The 17,324-nt window shown below is 59.8% G+C and overlaps 1 protein-coding gene across 2 annotated transcripts; it reads right to left on the reverse strand.

Annotated features, from left to right (window-relative positions):
* Nucleotides 1-370: 370 nt before the first annotated feature.
* Nucleotides 371-17,207, reverse strand: LIF (LIF interleukin 6 family cytokine). Of its 2 annotated transcripts, XM_045791329.2 has the most exons (4): nucleotides 17,107-17,207; nucleotides 6,709-6,828; nucleotides 4,752-4,930; nucleotides 371-4,049 (listed from the first exon to the last, which is right to left on the reverse strand). In XM_045791329.2, the coding sequence occupies exons 2-4, from the start codon at nucleotides 6,725-6,727 to the stop codon at nucleotides 3,639-3,641; spliced, it is 609 nt and encodes a 202-aa protein (XP_045647285.1). In that variant the 5' UTR covers nucleotides 6,728-6,828; nucleotides 17,107-17,207; the 3' UTR covers nucleotides 371-3,638. The 2 variants fall into 2 exon arrangements, with proteins under 2 accessions (XP_045647285.1, XP_087713339.1); XM_087857213.1 differs by lacking the exons at nucleotides 6,709-6,828; nucleotides 17,107-17,207 and having other exon boundaries at nucleotides 4,752-4,955.
* Nucleotides 17,208-17,324: the final 117 nt, after the last annotated feature.

Consider the following 17,324-nt stretch of genomic DNA (forward strand, 5'->3'; position numbering starts at 1 on the left):
CCCCTCTGTGAAATGGGGATGATGACTCTTAGAAACTCATGGGGCTATAGTGAGAGGTGAGGGGCAGGAGTCTTTCTGGGCTGCACCCCATAATCTGGAACCCCACTCATCTTGTTCCACCTAAACCCATTCTGTCCATGCCACCAGCCCATGCCCAGCCTTGCCCTTCCCCCCCCCCGCCCACTGTCGAGCAGAACTCCCCTTGATTGGGTGTCCAAGACAGAGACAGTCCCAGCCCCTCCAGCCCTGTCTCCCCCCCCCACCCATTGTCTAGCAGAACTCCCCTTGATTGGGTGTCCAAGGCAGAGACAGTCCCAGCCCCTCCAGCCCTGTCTCCCCACATCAATACAGTCTGGAGAGCTTTGCCAAGGTCAGATTCTTTATTAATTTCTCTTTTTTCTTAAAAAAAAAGTATTCCTTCAGTATAAAAAAATAAATATTTTAAATATGACATTGAATAAATAAAAATAATCTGTCAGTATGAAACATTCCCACAGGGTACATTCATCAAAGAGGAATTTGTCCCTCAAGGCCAAGTCCTATCCAGTAGAAAGGAAGGAGGGAAACACAGAGGGACAAACGGAGCTAGCAGTGTGGATGGGAGAGACGCCCAGGTACCGGGATGGAGGCGCAAGGGTGGGGGTGAGCCGAAAGCAAGGACATCTGTACCATCTGAAGGGAAACTCTCACTTGATTCTGGCCTCCAACCCCACATGCTCTTGTCTGTTCTGGAAAACCAGCAAAAGGTGGGGCTGGGCTGCTTCTGGAAGGGGGGCAGGGGGCGGCCCCAAGGAGGGGGCAAGGAGAGGGGGGAGGAGAGACAAATAAACTGGCGGTGATTTTTTTTTTTGTTTAAAACGTTTTTAAATAAATAAAAGTTCCCAATATTCCTTTCTCCATAAATTGCAAAATGCCTGTCCTACCCGCTCTTCTGCTGACAGCCTCTCCTTCCTCCTCCTCTTGACCCAGGATGCAGGTGTGGGTCAATACCAGCAGATGAAAAATGAGGAAAGGGACAGCTTCCTGCCCTGCAAAGCTTTTTCCACACAAAGCCTCCGTAATTCCGGGAGGCTGTGCAAACTTGTCTGCTGCATTAGTTCTAGAAAGAGTGCTAAGGATGGGGGCTGAGGAGCAGAGTAGGAGATGGGGGGTGGGGAGGGCAGAAGCAGGGGGAGCGAGGCAGAGGGGCGGTGTTGGGCCCAGGGGAAGAGATTCCCTTGGTCCCTGAGCCTCAGAGGTTGCCCAGGTGGGCTCGGCACGGGAGTCAGCGTAGGCGAGGGGCTGGGATGATTGCACACCCAGATGGCCCCAAGCCTTCTGAGCCACGGTCACCAAAGGAGCAGAGTGCAGGGAGGGGGCAGCAGGCTAAGACCCTGGATGAGGGTGAGTGTGACCCAGATTAAGACAGCCTCAGAAAACCTGTGGCTGTCATGGTCTCCCGTGTCACCGGCCACAAAACAACCTTGCCCTCCCCCCCTCCGCCCGCCGCCCCTGCCTGCTCCCTGCCCACCTGCCACCCGGTGTGGTGTGTGCGGGTAAAGTGCTCAGGGAAGACAGAGAGGTGCAAAGTGAGTGCAAAGTACCATAATCACATTGGCTGAACCGCTAGGACCGCCACCGCTCAGGGTTTGAGAAGAAGCCAGAATGTTGCTCTTAGCAGCTGCCCCAGCTCCTCACCCCCTCCCTTGCTCCCAGACTGGAGGGCGTTTCTCCACTAGCCTGGCCCCAGCACAAAGGAAAGGATCGGGTTCCCTGCCTGGGAGCCCAGACATGGGTGGGGGCGTGGGGGGAGGTGGGGCAGGAGGGACCACAGCTTCCTGGTCGTGGGCCCAGGGCCTCCCTATCCTCCTCTCCACAGCAAGGAGCTCCTCCCTGCACTGCCCCAGCTTCGCAGAGGTCCAGCCAGGCCCTCTGGCCCTTTGTGGGTGTTTGGGCCACCCGAGCAGGAGCTTCCCCACTGTGTGCAAGCATGCTGGGTGCTGGGTCAGGACTGCTCCAGAGCCCCTCCACTGCCAGTCTAGAGACAGACAGCATGGGAACAAGGAAACAGCAGCAGAGCGGGCCACCAGGACTGCCTTACCCAATGCTCCCAGGCACCCTTTCAACCGTGAATGTTGCGCCTCACAGCACAATTCCAAGGGCTGCCAGAAAACACAGTGTTGAGCGACCCCCGCTGGAGCCAAGCAAGATGGTGGCCCTGGGAGAAGGCCCCCGGCCACTCCACAAGCCGGCCCAGCCTGCCATGAAGCCAGGATCCCAATACCCCCAAATCAGGCCACGGTTGGGATGGGGTATGGATCTGGGTCCCCTGCCCCCCCACCCAGGGTGACCAGTTCTCTCAGATCCTGACCCTTCTCTGAGCTTCACCCGTAAGGCTGATTCCACTTGTAACATCTTTGACTTCTGGACCAGTGCCTGCTAAGGCTTGGCCCTGGCTCCCATATGAGCCATCCTATTATTCTGTTGAGGAGGAAGCAGGGAAAGGGGAACTAACTTTGCCATTTAAAGCACCAATAAGTTAATATAAATAGGGCATCATAATAAATAGACAATCATGCTGGGTCAGACACGCAGCACTCTTGGCTCTCGGGCTTCTCTGAGACCCTGACCTCAGGTTCTGCTGTCCCCTTGCTCTAGGAACCAGAGATGGCCTCTAGTCCCCATCAAGTACCTTTGTGTGACCTCACAGGGCCTCCATGGGCCCCGGATGTGAGCTGCCACTCTGAACTACCCAGTCTTTCCTATCCCTTCCCGTCCTTTATAGACCCCAGCCCAGAAGGAAGACTCTGGGTCCTCTCGGAACCTCTTCACCTGACTTTGCCACCTGCCCACCTCCCCAAACCCCACCTCCAGGTCCAGCCACCAGACTCTGGCCATCCCAGGCTTCAGGAAAGATTGCAGGGAAGAAGGAGAGCCTACCAAGGCTTTCAGGACCTCTCTAACTTCCCAGGCCTGAAGGTGGCCTCTCGGCCTCCCTAGGAGCCTGAATGCCAGTGAACTCATTCTGGAACTTTCTGCTTCACAGTCCAGTCTCTAGGCCTGAGCTCTCCAATCACACTCAAGAGAAGGAACATCTCAAACCAGAACTCCCCTCTCTAACTTCCACTCGCTATTCTTGCAAGGGCCAAGGAGTCCTCCGGATCCCAGCTCCTCTGGCCTGCCTGAGCCCAGTCAAACCTTCCAGAGCCTACATAAGGGTCAGTGAAGGCACCGATGGTGGTCATTCTGCGGGGCTGAGCGATTCCCCTGACCCCTGCCGTCTGGCCCCATGGTCAGAGTCGCCAAGGATGACCTGTGCAGTTTTCTCACAAAGGCCCTGGCCGAGGGGCCAAGTGGGGACAGAGGTCCAGCCCACAATCCCCTCCCCAGCCCGACACCCTGGTGCCCGGCCGCAGTCTCCCAGAGGAAGGGGTTCTTCTTCTAATTGGCGCTGTAGACAGGCCCTGCCTACGGGAGTTTTGATTCTGCTCGGCTTTATCACAGCCCACCCTAGAGGGGAGTGGACTGGCCAGGACCCCCTTGGGGTCTGCCAGCAGCCCCCACTTGGGTCCGGGGATGCTCTGGGCCCTGGCCACAGTTTCAGAGCCGCCTGAGCCTAAGATCTCAGGTCACTCACAGCAGGCTTCAAGACGTCCTGTCTAGAAGGCCTGCGCCACCACGGCGATGACCTGCTTATACTTCCCCAGGAGCTGACAGCCCAACTTCTTCTTCTGGAAGACGTCCTTGCCCGAGGTGTCGGGGCCGTAGGCCACGTCCACGTGGGCCACGTGGTACTTGTTACACAGGCGGCAGAGCACGTTGCTGAGGAGGCCCCGCATGATGTCCGCAGTGGCGTTCAGCTTGCTGTGGAGGCTGAGGGCGTTGGGATTGAGGACCTTCTGGTCGCGGGTGATGTTGCCCAGGGAGGCGCCAAGGTACGCGATGATGCGGTAGAGATCCATGAGCCGCGTCCTCTCCGTGCCGTTGGCGTGGAACGGCGGGAAGTCCGTCACGTTGGGGCCGCACAGCTTGTCCAGGTTGTTGGGGAACGGCTCCCCCTGGGCTGTGTACTGCGGAGCAGAGAGGGAGAGGGGAGGTGACGCGGGGGTCAGGGTCGAGGGCTCCAGGCCCAGGCTCTTGGGGCTCCGTTTCCCGGCTCTGGCACAGAGACCCAGCTCCTCGACCTCTCAGCATGGCAGGACTGTCCCCAGAGCCCGAAGTCATGACGGTGCGAACACCGTGGTACAGAATCAAGGCATTAGCATCACCCTCAGCAGGAGTGTACGGGGACCGAAAGCAAAACACCATGTCTCCCCTCCTGCGGGTATGCCACACACACTTGCCCTTTCACCCGCTGTCCGCACCTTCCTCCTGGGCGGCTTTGCACCCCAGACGCCCACAGCCCACTTTCTCTCCCAACAGCATCTCCCCAGCCACCCTACTTCCTCTCATGTCTCATTGGCCTCCTGCTCCACGTGGAGCAGCGGCGCCCAGCCTCCCGATTTGCCCCCCAGCTCTGCCCCCGATCTCACTGGCACCTTGGAAACGTGGCTTCCAGTCTGAGCCTGGCCTGGGGGAGGGGTGGGGGCTTGGAAGCTGTGGGAGTCTGGGCGTGGCTGCACCAAGCCCTTTCCCCATTCTCTCCTGCCAGCTCCAAAATGCTCTCTTCCCAGGCCAGCCCCGCCAGCCTTGGTCTGCGTAGCAACCCTCCCTCCCCCCGCCCCCCACCCCGCTCCCTCCCGCCTTCCTCAGGACCTGGACCGGGGACTTACATAGAGAATAAAGAGAGCATTGGCACTGCCATTGAGCTGCGCCAGTTGGTTCCTGATCTGGTTCATGAGGTTGCTGTGACATGGGTGGCGTGTGGCGCAGGTGGCGTTGACAGGGGTGATAGGAAGGGGGCTCCCCGCCCCGTGTTTCCAGTGCAGAACCAGCAGCAGGGGCACAACTCCTGGGAATAGGCAGGAAGGAGCCATGAGCAGGGGGGTTGCAGGTGGGCAAGGGGGCTGGGTTAGAAGATGCGGCTCATCTCCCCAGGGACGCCAATGCCCCAGCTCCACCTCCAGCTCTGTCCCCCGCCCCCCCCGCCCCCCGCTGCTTCTACTTTTCATCCTCTCACTGCGTCTGGTTCTCTCTGCTTCCCTCTCTCCAGATCTCTATCTCTGCTTCTCTCCACCTTCTTGTTTTTTCCTTCTCTCTCCTGAAAGGAGGAAGGGGCTAGGACACGAGCTATTCCCACCAGCTGGGAGCTGGGTTCAGGGTGACACGAACCATCCAGCCCTTTCCCTCAGGAAGGCAAAAGCCCCTGGGCCCTCCTGCCACTCTGGCTGGAAGGCACCGCGCCCCAGGCCCAGCGGGTCTCAAGGGACAGAGAGGCCCCTATCTTCCCACCTTGCAGGATGGTCCGGATTCCTGTGCATTTCTTCATGCTCACTGGCCCATTGCAGGCCGTAGCTCCCAGATTGGGCTCCCATGGGAACCCGGGGTGAGGGGACCTTCTGCTGACACTCTTCTCCCTCTCAAACCTGTCACTTGATTCTGGCTCCCTGGGCCGTTTGTCTCCAAAAATTCTGCCACCCTCCCCCATCTCTTCTATAGCTCTTCTCCAAATGTGGCCACTCTCCTATTTAGGACCCTCAACTCCACCCCAGTTTTGCAGTTCTGCCCCCTCTCCAACCCCAAATCACCATTCAGAACTTCCTGTCCCCCCCAGCCCTGCACAGCTCCTGCCTCCCTGCCATCCCCCTCTTGTCTACTACTTGCCCCAGGCGCTGGGTTAGGACAAGCAGAATCCTGGGGGCCCGCAGGCCCTCAGAGCCTTGCGGAGGGAGAGGAAATGGTGCAACCAGAAAAGAGAAAAGGGAAAAGGTCGCAGGCAGCCAGGTGGGCGGGGGAGGAAGGAAAGTGAAAGGTGACAGGAGAGCTGGGAGCTGTCCGGGCCTGTCCTGGGTCGCCCCTCCCCCAGGGTGCCTGCTTCCCAGCTTTACTCTCTCGGGTTTCCTCGGAGGGGCCTCTCCCAGTAGCCCAGCAGCGGGAGCTAGGGGCAGCAGACCAGTGAGGCTGGAGAACCGGTGAGGCTGGGGTGAAGGGGGGCGCTGGAGCGCTGGGATCTCCCCCGATGGGACAGTGGCAGCCTCAAGTTCACTTCTCCTGGATCCCCTGTTCCTCCCAGCATCCCCAGGCAGCGCTGAGATCCCGGGATGGTTGGGGGGCCCCCACACCGCCGGCTCACCTAGCAAAGACCACAGCTTTCCAGGCACTAGCAGATGGAGGCGGCACCTGCTTCCGTCCCGGCCGGAGTTTGCAAGCTGCTCGGAGGCCGGTGCCCCTCCCTGGGAGCAGCCCGGGACGCGGTTGGAAAAGAGAAAGCGGAAAGACAGAAAGAAAGAAAGAGGGAGGGTGAATCGGGAGAAAGCAGAGCGGGAAGAGCAGACGGGAGAGTGGCAGGAGCGAGGAGGAGGAGCAGGAGGAAGGCTGCGGCAGCCCCCTCCCTTGCCCGCCAACCTGCTGGCCCCCGGACGGGCTGGGCACGCGGTGCCGGGACCATGTGCCTGCGCTCGCTCCCGGCCGCCACCCAGCGCCTCCGGCGGCCCGGGCCGGCTGCACGGGTGCCCCAAGTGTCCGTGTGTCTGCGGCGAGTCGGTGTCCGGCTCGCGATCGCCGAGTGCCCCAAGTTGCCGCAGCACCCGCAGTGGGGCGCGGAAGCCGGCGCGGGGCGGGTGGATTTACCTGCCGCCAAGACCTTCATTATGGGCTGGACTCCAGAGGGCCTTGGAGGAGACCTTAGATGCCGGCAGTTTTCAGAGGTTCATGCTCAACGGGGAATTTGCCTGATTTATATACTGGAGCCTGTGTTGTAAGACAGAGAGAGAAACAGCTATATTTAGCAGGGATCCCCGTCCAGGAAGTTGTTTGAGGTGCATCATAGGAAATTATGAATGGAAGAAAGTGAGAGTGGGGGGGGGCAGTGAAGGGGGAGGGTGGAGAGAGCAGACTTTTTCCCTCTTCTAAGAATTTGATTGATAAAATTATAATGAACTCTTCAACAAAACACCCTGTGGTTTTCCTGAATGGCTTGCCCTAGGAGTTGATTGAAGTTGGGGAGGGCAAGGAGGGTCCCCAGGCTCGAGTCATCGGGGTCCCCGGGGCTGTAGGTGCTCCAGACAGCCCTGACTCACCTGGGTTTGGGGAGGTGGCTTGACACTAGGCAAGCAGATGGAGGCTGGCACCTGTGGTCCCCTGATCAAGGGATTTTGGGGGCAGTGGGGAGGAGGCAGGCTGGGGCTTGGCTGAGAAGGAGGCTCCAGGAAGAGGGGCTGGGGCCCGGCTTGGACTTTAGACAGTAATAAAGCAGAACTGAATGTGGGCACCTCAGAGGTAGCCTCCTCCAACCTGCCCATTGCCACTGGGCAAAGTGGGGCTTCAAAGGGCACAGGTTGCCCAGAGCCCCACAGGGTCAGGCCTCCTGACCACCATCTGCAAGCCTCCATTGCTGACCACAGGTACTTGTGAGGCTGGGGAGGGGGCTGGGAAGATGCGGAGCAGGGAGTTTGCCAGGGAGTTTGCTGTGACTCGGTTCTTGGGGGACAGCCTGGGGAGGAGCTTCTGGGAAGCTGTTGTGTGTCTGGGGTTTACCTAAACTCTGCAGTCCCACCTCCCCCTTCAGGGAGCATTTCCATTCTGGAGGGACACCTGGAGCAGAGACCTAGGGCGGCTTAGCAGATTAGACCCAGGTTTCTTCTTCAGGATGCTTAGGGCTGGCTGGGGAGAAGAGAAAGAGCTTGCCCCCCAAAACCTGCCTCGGAAGCCCCTTGGAGCGCAGCCTCAGAGAATAATGGCGACCCCCAAAAAGGTGCTTCTAGAGTCTGTAAGGCAGGGTCACAAATAAATTCTGGTGTCTGTCATGGCCAGTTAGATTCGTAAATGCATGAGGAGAGGCAGGAAGGAATGGTGGGGACCAGGGCAAAATGAGCACAGGACTCCTCCCCCCAAAAAAAATTTTCTAAAAAGTGATGAGAGGCAGTGCTGGCCAGAGAACACGTATCTGACACCACACTGTCCCCCAAGTTGCCAGGGGCACCCGCTGTCCCAGGAGATGTCTCGTTCCCCAGCCCTCCGGCCTGGCCCTAACCAGAAAACAAGGCGGAAGAGTTGGTTTTCCAAGGCCAGGGAGACCCACGGCCTTTCTCCGGCCCCTGCTCGCCCCCTCACCCATCCTCCATGCATGTTCCCAGCTCCCGCCTCTTGCCACATCCCGGACCTGCCCAGCCACGCGTTCCTCCCTCATCGTGCCAGGACGAGCCCTCGTGCCTGCTGCGGTCCCCCTTCCCCCACACACACTCTGCCCTATCCAGGCTCACTTCCCCCATGCTCTCCCAGCAGGATCTGGGATGTGGGGTGATAAAACTGCCCATCCCAGCTGGCACTTCCCGGCAGGGAGGAGGCCAGTAGAGTCCAGACTGGCTCTCCTTCCTCCTCCCTTCCTCCCCCCTTCCCCCTTGTCTCTTCCTTGGAGGGCCCTAGAAGATCCCACCTGGCACTTGCCCCTCCCATACACCTACTATGGGGTCGGCATACACCCCCAGGAGGCCCACGGACCCCAGCCTAGCTCAGACAAGCCCACGACACAGAACATCCCAGCTCACCTCCCTCCCCTCACCAAAAATCCCCCCACTCCTCGCCTCTCCTGCATGAGGGCCTGACATGAACACAGAGCCCATGAACACGAACGCTGGCTCAGCCTCCAGTCCCACCGCCACATCTCCCAGACCCTGCCACCTGACTTGGCCTGGTGCTTCTGCTGTGGACCCCAAATCCATCTGACCAGGGCCCCACCACGGCCCCCTCTATGGATCCCCTTGTTCCCCCACCTGAGACTCTCACTAGGAGCCCTGATTCTCCTGGAGGCTGCCACCCAGTCCTCTCCTGCCCCCATCTCTCCCCCACATCCTTCCGATTGGACTTCCAAGTCCTTGTACTGCCTTCTGGCTCCCCAGATCCCACACCAGACCTACAGTCCACCCCCAGTCGCCATGTAATCTCAGCCCCACCCCACAGGAAACAGGAAGTGGGGGCAGAGTCTAGCAGTCACTTAACTCCCTCCCCGACTGGCCCCCTCCCATGCCTCAGTTTCCCCTCTCACGGTACCTGACTTGGTCCGTGCTCCCCAAGAGCTGTGGGCCCCTCGGCACCCTAGGCCCGGCCTCCCTTTCCTGTCCATATCCAGACACCACCTGCACTGTGCCTCTGGGGGGAGGCTTGGGCAGGGTCTTGGAGCCGCCAGGCCGTGAGCTGCCTGCAACGTGGCCTTGGTCCCCAGGAATCAGCCGCCCAGACCGCGCTCCAGGCCAGCTTTGGTCTCCCGGAGTTTGTTTTCTTCCCTCCCTCTCTACGCTGTGTGTGTGTGTGTGTGTGTGTGTGTGTGTGTGTGTGTGTTTTCCCCTCGCTTCCTCACGGAAGGCATCCTCCCTTCTTGGCTGCGTGCTCCCGGGGTCGTGACCCCAGGCCCCACCCTGGAGTGGCAGCCCCTTCCAGCTGTGACTTCATCCCCAGCCTGTCCTGCTCCTGCACACGGGGCCTGCTGGGGATGGGACCCGCTTCAGGGGGAGGGGGACCGGCAGGGTCCATACGGGGCCCTTTTCCGCCGAGGCAGGGCACTGCCGGGTCAGGGCCCCAGGGTGCCATCTCCAGGTGGCTGTGCCAACCACCTGCTCATCTCCCCTCTCCAGGAAGTAAGCCCGTGTGTCGACCTTCCCAGGGCCCCTTGGGGCTCTTTGGGGCCTACGCACTCTGCGTACGCGGCCACCCGGTCCTCCTTTGCTGCTGATTCTCTCCTGCCATTCATTTGCCTCTCCTAGAAGATCACAGGTGCTTTATTTTTCAGATGGGGAAACTGAGGCTGGGAGAAGGGAAGCCACTTGCCCAAGGCCGTGCAGAGACACCAGAGCGGGGTCTAGATTCCAGGCCTCTGGCTTGCAGGCCACGGTGATACCAGAAGCACCTCCGGCTCTGAAAAGAGCAGAGGCCGATGGGGGTGCACAGAGGCCACTTCTTCCAGGATGTCTCCCCTGCCCACAGCCCAGACCAGCTCGAGTCTGCCTGGTCCTGCCTGCTCTCCTTTCAAGTGGAGACACGTCTTCCCCACTCTTTGAGGGCTTGGATGGGGTCTGATTCTCATTTGTATGTACTCTTGACAGCACCTGGCTCGGGGTTACACCAGAGTCAATGCTAAGTATTTTTTAAAAGCATTTCACAATTTCCAAAAGTGGTCTGTGCCAAATGTCTCGTGGAGAGACGGTATGGAGTTTCGTGGTTTGAAGCGTGGACTTTGGCCTCAGTCAGAGCCAGGTTGGAGATTTGGTTTTGCCACTTATGAGCTGGGTGACTTTGGGGAAGTGAGCACTTCCTGGCCTCAGTTTCTCCATCTATAAAATGGGAATAATGGCACCTATGCTGTGGGTTTGCTGTGAGGGGTCGGGGCTCAGCGCAGTTCCGGGCACCCCACGAGCCCTCTGTACGTCAGCATTTCTTCTTACCAGGTGAAGATCCTCACTTCACCTGTGATGTAGGGGTTTTTGTTCCCATTTTAGAAATGAGGAAGTTGGGCACACTCTAGGGCTGAGGAGGGAAAGCTGAGAGGAACTGCATACCCTCTCCTGATGGATAATGAGGCAGGACACCCTTATAGGCTCCAGCTTCAGGGGCACCCCAGACGCATGGAACAGGTTATATGGGAGGATGGTGTGGCAGGACTCACTCTCCCCATGTCCCATCCTGGCCCCTGGCCCCTGACCCCACCCCCACCCCAGGCCTGAGCTGAGGACAGCCGCTGACCCGGGCTTACCGCCCCCAGGAACTGATTCACCCCCAGGCCCCATCTGAGAAGGAAGGAGACATAGCTCAGCTCTGAGGGGCTTGAATCACCAGCCGCCCCCTGCGGAGCCCCGGGGGGGACGCGGGGGCGGGAGCCAGCCCCCTGCCTGTCTGTCTGTCTCTTTCCTGGGCCTCGGGGGCACTCAGGGGAGAGGGCAGCGTGGCAGTGGCCATCGGCTGGGGGGTGGCAGGGAGGTACCCTCACAGTCAGGCATCCTGTGTGGGCAGCCAGCAGCAGTTACTCACCAGGTAAGCAGCTCTCTGGGCATCGGGGAATTCCCCAAGACCAGTGACCCAGAAACTGAGTGCTCTGGGCAACCCCCACTGCCCAGGCCAGCCCCCTCCTTCCTTCACCATCCCCTCCCCTGTGCCCAGCTAAGATCTCAGTTCTCTGAAACCCCAACTGGCAGCTGCTCTTAGCCTCCAGCTCACGCCCAGCCCCTTGCCTCCGTGTTCCCACCTGGGAAATGAGCACAGGGGAGTCAGATGGGCCCCGGGGAGGAAGCCGGGGGTCAGAGGCTGTGGTCCAGGACCAGGGCCGGTGAGGGAGGCCAGAGTTGACAGGAGCAGTGCAGGAATTCCTGGCAGTTGGGTGTCCTGTCCAAAACGGCAAAAGCACCTCATTATTCAACACTTGAGCAATGAAGATATAGCGACCCTTGTGGCCCCAGTCTTCACCCCGCAGCACCATGAAACCATCATGGACTTTCCTGTGGCCCATGGCGCCGATTCACAAAGTCAACTGTGGGCCAGCCAGGGCTAGGCTGGTGGTGGAGCCTGTGGGTAAGGGTGTGGCTCAGAACCAGGAGAACCTGGGTTCAAATTCTGCCCACACCACTTACCAGTTGTGTGACCCGGGGCAACCGGCTTCCTCTCTCTGAGCCTTGATTTCCCTTCGGGAAGTGGGGAATGCGGTAGTGCTGTCATGAGGATGTTCAGTGGGAAACACAGACAAAGTGCCTAACACATGACAGTCATCCTAACCAGAGCTCCGAGTGGGCTCAAACCCCTGCTTGAGTCAGGGGCCTGGGTCTGAGAGTTAGGCCAGGGAGGGCTCCTGGGTCCTCTTGGTCACAGAGCATGGTGTGGGTCCTGGGGGAACAGACGACCTTTCAGAACCTTAGCAGGGGAATAAGTAATACTTCCCGCCTCGGGGTCCTGGAGAGCCCAGCTGTCTTTGAGGCTCTTGAGGCCCAGGCTCTGGACATCTAGTCTGCTCTTTCTCACCCTCACCCCATCAAATCTCTGACAGGGACCAGCTACACCTCTCAGGGCCAAGCATGGGCCAGAAGCCATCCTGGCCTGCCGCCAACTGCCCCCATCATTACCCGGACATTTCCCGACTGGTTCTGCGTCAGGAATCACCCCCCTGGAGGTGAATCAGAGTGACTGCATTTTTTCTTCAATTCTGATAGAAATTGCAAGGGAAGCAGCAGCCCACAGAGCCCTGATCACATCACCGGCAGGGTCAGAAGCCTGGCCTCCAAGGCCCATGTCGTTCCATGAAGCCCGCTTCTACTCCGGGCTCTGCCCTCAGCGTCTCTGTCTTGAGAATGGGCTGCTCTCCTCTCTCATCATTCATCAGCATCGTCTCTGTAAGCACTTTGACCACCTCTAGGCTCTCCCGGAGTCTCCAACTAGCCTGAGACTGGAGCAGGCAGATGGAGAGAGCAATGCTTTCACACTACGGGTTTCGGCGGCCGGCCACTTAGCAGCTCATGGATTCCATTTAGAGGGTTGCCGCCAGCACTTCCAAAAAGGAAATGGAATAGCAAAATCTCCGGGCATCGCCAGAGCAAGGGCGAGCGCTGCTCCACAAACTTTTTTTTTTTTTTCCGTTGTCTCTATGTGTCAGCGCGCACATCATCCCCTGGTTGCAAGGTGCCGTGTGTTTCTAACTGCGGGTGGCGGTCAAAAGCGTTTATAAGCCACTGGTATCGGTGATGAAAGCCAGGCCCCGAGGGCCTGAGGAGTGACTGGTTCAAGGTCACTCAGCGGTTGACAGCAGGGGACTCATGACTTCCATGTCATCCGCCGTCCCTTCCAGCTCAGGAACGGGCAGGAGATGTTGCAGGCGGGGCGGGGCGGGGTGGGGTGGGCGCTCCTGGTGTGGGGTGGAGGCCTGTCATCACCCTGTGTGGCACAAAGACCCTCCCGGGGCCCAGCCTCCCACTGTCCACTCCCTTCCGCAGCCTCAGACCCCCAGCTCCCCGCCCCACCCTGCCCCACCTGGGTGGGGCAGCATAGTCACGGGCCTTTCCTCACTCCTCCGCGGGAACCCTTCGTCCTCACCGCGGTGGCGGCAGGAGGCAGTGGCCACCGTCCCCCCTCCCAGGGTAGCCTGCAAGCCAGAGACCGAGTCTGTGTCTGGGAGCTCCTGCGGGGCATCCCACGGGTCTGTCTGTCTGGGTCTGGATGAGCGTTCACACATGCACGTGCGTGCGTAGCGAGGGTCTTCGTGTGTTGGCACGTCTGTGTGGGGCTGTGTCTGACCCTGTGGGTGCGCACACGTGTGTCTGTGCTGGTCTGTTCGCTTGTGGGCGAGAGCCGAAGCATGCACATCTTCGGGCTGACTTTGTGAGCCCTCTTTGTGATGGTGTGGACGTGTAGGTGACCGTGTGCGTGAACCCTGTACGAGCATGTGTCTGACCTGTGTCTGCGGGAGTCCGCATGGCAGGGGTCTCTGGGCACAAGTGGTGAGGCATGGCCCCTGCGCGATGGATGTGTGTGTGTGTGTGTGTGTGTCCCGAGTGTGTCTCCGAAATCCCTGCCCCTCACCCTCCAGCTCCCACCCCTGGGAACCGTGTGGCAGCCTCACGTCACGGGGGCCACCAGCAGCTGGTTTCCTCCCCACCCCGCCCCAGGCCCCCCCTGCCCTGGCCACCCTGACTCTTGGCGCAGGGACAAAGCTGATGTCAGAGCTGAGCTGACAGCTTCTTTCTCCCACTGGATTTTCCAAAAGAGAGAGACCACAGCTCAGCTCCTATTAAATAATCGTGGGGCGGGTGGGTGGGGGATGGGGGAGGATGTTTCACTCAATGATTTCCTGAACTCAGAGGCAATAAACAGAACAGGAAGCAGCCCCGGGGACCCACTCAGCCTGAAACTGGCCGGCCAGAGGTGGGGCCCAGCCTCCCTCCAGAGTCAGGCTCACTGGAGCCACCCCGACCCGACCCCAGAGATGATGTCAGGGAGGCAGGCAGGCCCTCTCTCCAGACTGTCCCTCAGCGCCTGTAGGGACTAAGGAAATGTTCTGAGGACGGTGGGTGGGAGGTGATAAGATGGAGAGAGTAGAGTGGCCCCCTCCTAGTGGGTGGGGAGGATGGAGGGAACGAGGCCCAGTTGGGGTTGGACCATTCTCTTCCCTGGGAAGAGAAGACAGGGGGAGCTCCCTGAAGTCAGGGGAGAGACAGGACCAGGTAGGGGAGCAGCTTGTGGGGAGCAGGGAGGAGGCAGCCATGCCTCCCCCTGCCTGTCTCAGGCAACCTGGAAATGATGCCTGTCTCCCACAAACCCTGCTCCCTTGGGCCACTCCAGCCCTGCTTCCCGCCCTTTCTGGGACACATGGCTGGCACACTGCAAACCCCAAAGGCCATCAGGGGCCTCTCTCCCACCCATGTCCCCCAAAGGAAACCATTACAAAGTGCTGCCTAGAGCCCCTTGTAATCTCCAGTCCTAGCCCTCACCTCCAAGGGAGGCTTTTAAATCCTGTTTCACAGACTTGGAAACTGAGGCTCAGAGAGTCGAATGTTTGCCCGAGGTCACACAGGGTGTGACGGAGCCAGTTCTCTACCCCATATCCCCCCACACCCCTACAGCCTCCCTACAATAAGAGCCAGGATGGGCCGGGCTCACTGGCAGCAGGGGATATGGGGGTCCCCAGGACGAGTTTTCCCCAGGGAGCCCCTCCTTCTGCTTGGGCTGGCCGCTCAGCTGCTTATCAACCACAGGACTCCATGACACAATCCTGCTCTGATCTCCTGCCCAGCGCGGCCCCTTCCACCCCCCGCCCCACCCCTGGACCCCGTTTCCGCTTCCTCCCTTTCTGGGTGGGACCAGGCCTGGCCCGGAATCACAGTGGGCTGTCTGGAGTGCCGGTATCCCCGCCAGCCCCTCAGCAGCCAGGAGCTCCCACAACCACTCTGGCCAGTGGGTGGCCAGCAGGGGACCCTCACAGGAGGATGGTGGCCTGTAGTTCCCCATGCTTACACTCCCTTCTGAGAGACCACTTACCTCTGAAGAGGTCTGGGGGGAAGGAGGGAACTTAGAGACCGTCATAGCCTTTCTTGGCCTCAGGGTCCCCACTTGTAAAGGGAATTTGTTGAGAAGATGAGATTGGGGGGTGTGGAGGGGAACTAGGTGGGCTCAGCCATCAGCCAGACCACAGACCCGGCCGTAGGTCTGACACGAGCTGTGGCCCTCAGACAGGGGGCCTGGTCACTCAGACGTCTACAAAATGCGATCGATGTTATCAGCCCAGGAAGGTAGCAATACCGTCTGGAGGGTGTGCCCGAGTTACTGATATTAACCTCGCTGTTAAAATTTCACAGGTGGGACCCAGAGAAGGGAAGTCGCTTTTCCAAGGCCACAGGCCACAAGCAAATTAGTGGCACATTCCCCAACAGCATGTGGGCTGCTTGCCTCACTTTGACTCCCAAACAGGGGGTCAGGAACCCTGAGTTTTAGTCCCCATTAGCTGTGAGAATTCCAGAAGGAAGCTTCTTGGAGTCTCGGTTTCCCCAGCTGTAAAACAGGTCGAGAAGGCCACCAGTCTCCAAGGATCTAGAAAAGGCTTTTCGAGGTGTGGACTTTGGGGTCTGATCGCGGAGGAGAGAGAAAGCCTTCCTGTTGCCCTGGAAAGCTGGGCCCAGCAAGGCTGAGGGCTAGGTGTGGAGCTCCAGGCCCTGCGTTCTCCCAAGCCCAGCGGCTGAGGTCCGCTCCAAGCCGCGGGCTGCAGCGCCCCCCACTGCCCAGCCAGGGGCAGCCGCCTCGGCCACCGCACCACCAAGCCCCAGGCCGGCGCGGCTCGGCCGGTGCCTCCCCCGGGGCTGGGCAGGGCGGGTTTGGGGATTGAGGAAGTGGGCGGGGATGTCCGAGGCTCGGAATGGAGGGTAGGCAGAGGCCATTGGCCCAGGCAGGGGAAGCAGACACGCGGAGGGGTCCCGGAGGGGCCTCGGCCTGGCTCACCACCTACTGGGGTAGGGAAGGGGACAGCCCCGAGGACCAGCCGCAAGGGGGCGCCAAGGACCGCACTCAGTGGGCTGGGGTGGGGGCTGCGCGCCTCGATCCAGCCGGCGATCTGGAAGGAGGGAGTTGGGGAGACCACCGCCCCTTCCCACCCACTTCAGGCCCCAGGACCACCTAGTTTCCACCTGGGACAGGCCCTGGGTACAATGTCCCCGCCATCCCGGAAGCTTCTCCGCAGTCAGGAACTGCTGATGGCAAGATTGAGGTCCAGTCCCTTCTCGGGATTATTTGTGCCAACGTGCCCCCTCCGGGGGTGCCAGGCTCTGCACAGACTTCGGTTATGTTTTTCCTTTTTCTTCACCATGGCCTTGTGAGCTGGGGCTTCCACAATTAGGCCCATCTTACAGAGTGAACAGAGCAGAGTGGTCGAGTCCCATGCTAGCCCAAGGTCAAAAGTGTAGGGGCCATGACCTTGACTGACCACACACCCCAGAGCCTCCCATGAAGGACTTCGCTTTGGTAAAGGCCCCTGCCCTTCTCCCCAAAACAGAGGCAGGCAGGGGCCACCCCATGACCCATCACAGCCCCTTCTAGAGGGACAGGGACCCTCCAGCTGGCACATCTGCATGTGAGGAAAGGCTAGGCTGCCACAGACTCAGACACTCTACTGCTCTGGGGTAAAGGGAACTCGAGGGTCCCTTGGGAATCCAAGAATCAAGACCCCCCACCCCCACCCCAGAGAGGGTGACCCCTGTGGGATCACGCAATGCCAGCATTCTGGCCTCTCCATCTAGTTCTCTCTCCTCTGCTCTTCCGTGATTTTTAACCCCTTAGTGACCCATGACACTTTCGCATCTGGTCTGTCCACTTTACGTCAACATCCTTGGTGAGATGGGCAGGGAATGTCCTACCACTCCCGTTACACAGCTGAGAAGACCGAGACTTGAAGAACCGTGTGGGCCACCAGGTACCCCTCCCCCACCCAGATGCTGGAGGATTCACCAGTGTTGAGGATAAATTCGGGGGCTGGCAGCTACCCCCCAGCCCTGTCCCGTCAGGGAGGCCTACCGTGGTCTGTGCCCGCACAGGACCCTCTGGAGTCTCGCAGGTGTTTTCCAGATCTTCAGTGGGATACCGTCGACTTCAGGGCCAGGCCCCCTCTGCTTCCCTCTCCTGCTGAATCTTCTCTGGAGCCAGCTCCTCGCACTGCCCCCCACTTGACTTCCCGTCAAGTGCCGGGTGGCCCTGAGGCTCCCCCCACTTCCACCCCACCCCCTGGCTGAAGG

Source organism: Ursus americanus, chromosome 30 (assembly GCF_024610735.1).
Source record: "Ursus americanus isolate L20-20 chromosome 30, mUrsAme1.1.p, whole genome shotgun sequence".
Lineage (NCBI taxonomy): Eukaryota > Metazoa > Chordata > Mammalia > Carnivora > Ursidae > Ursus > Ursus americanus.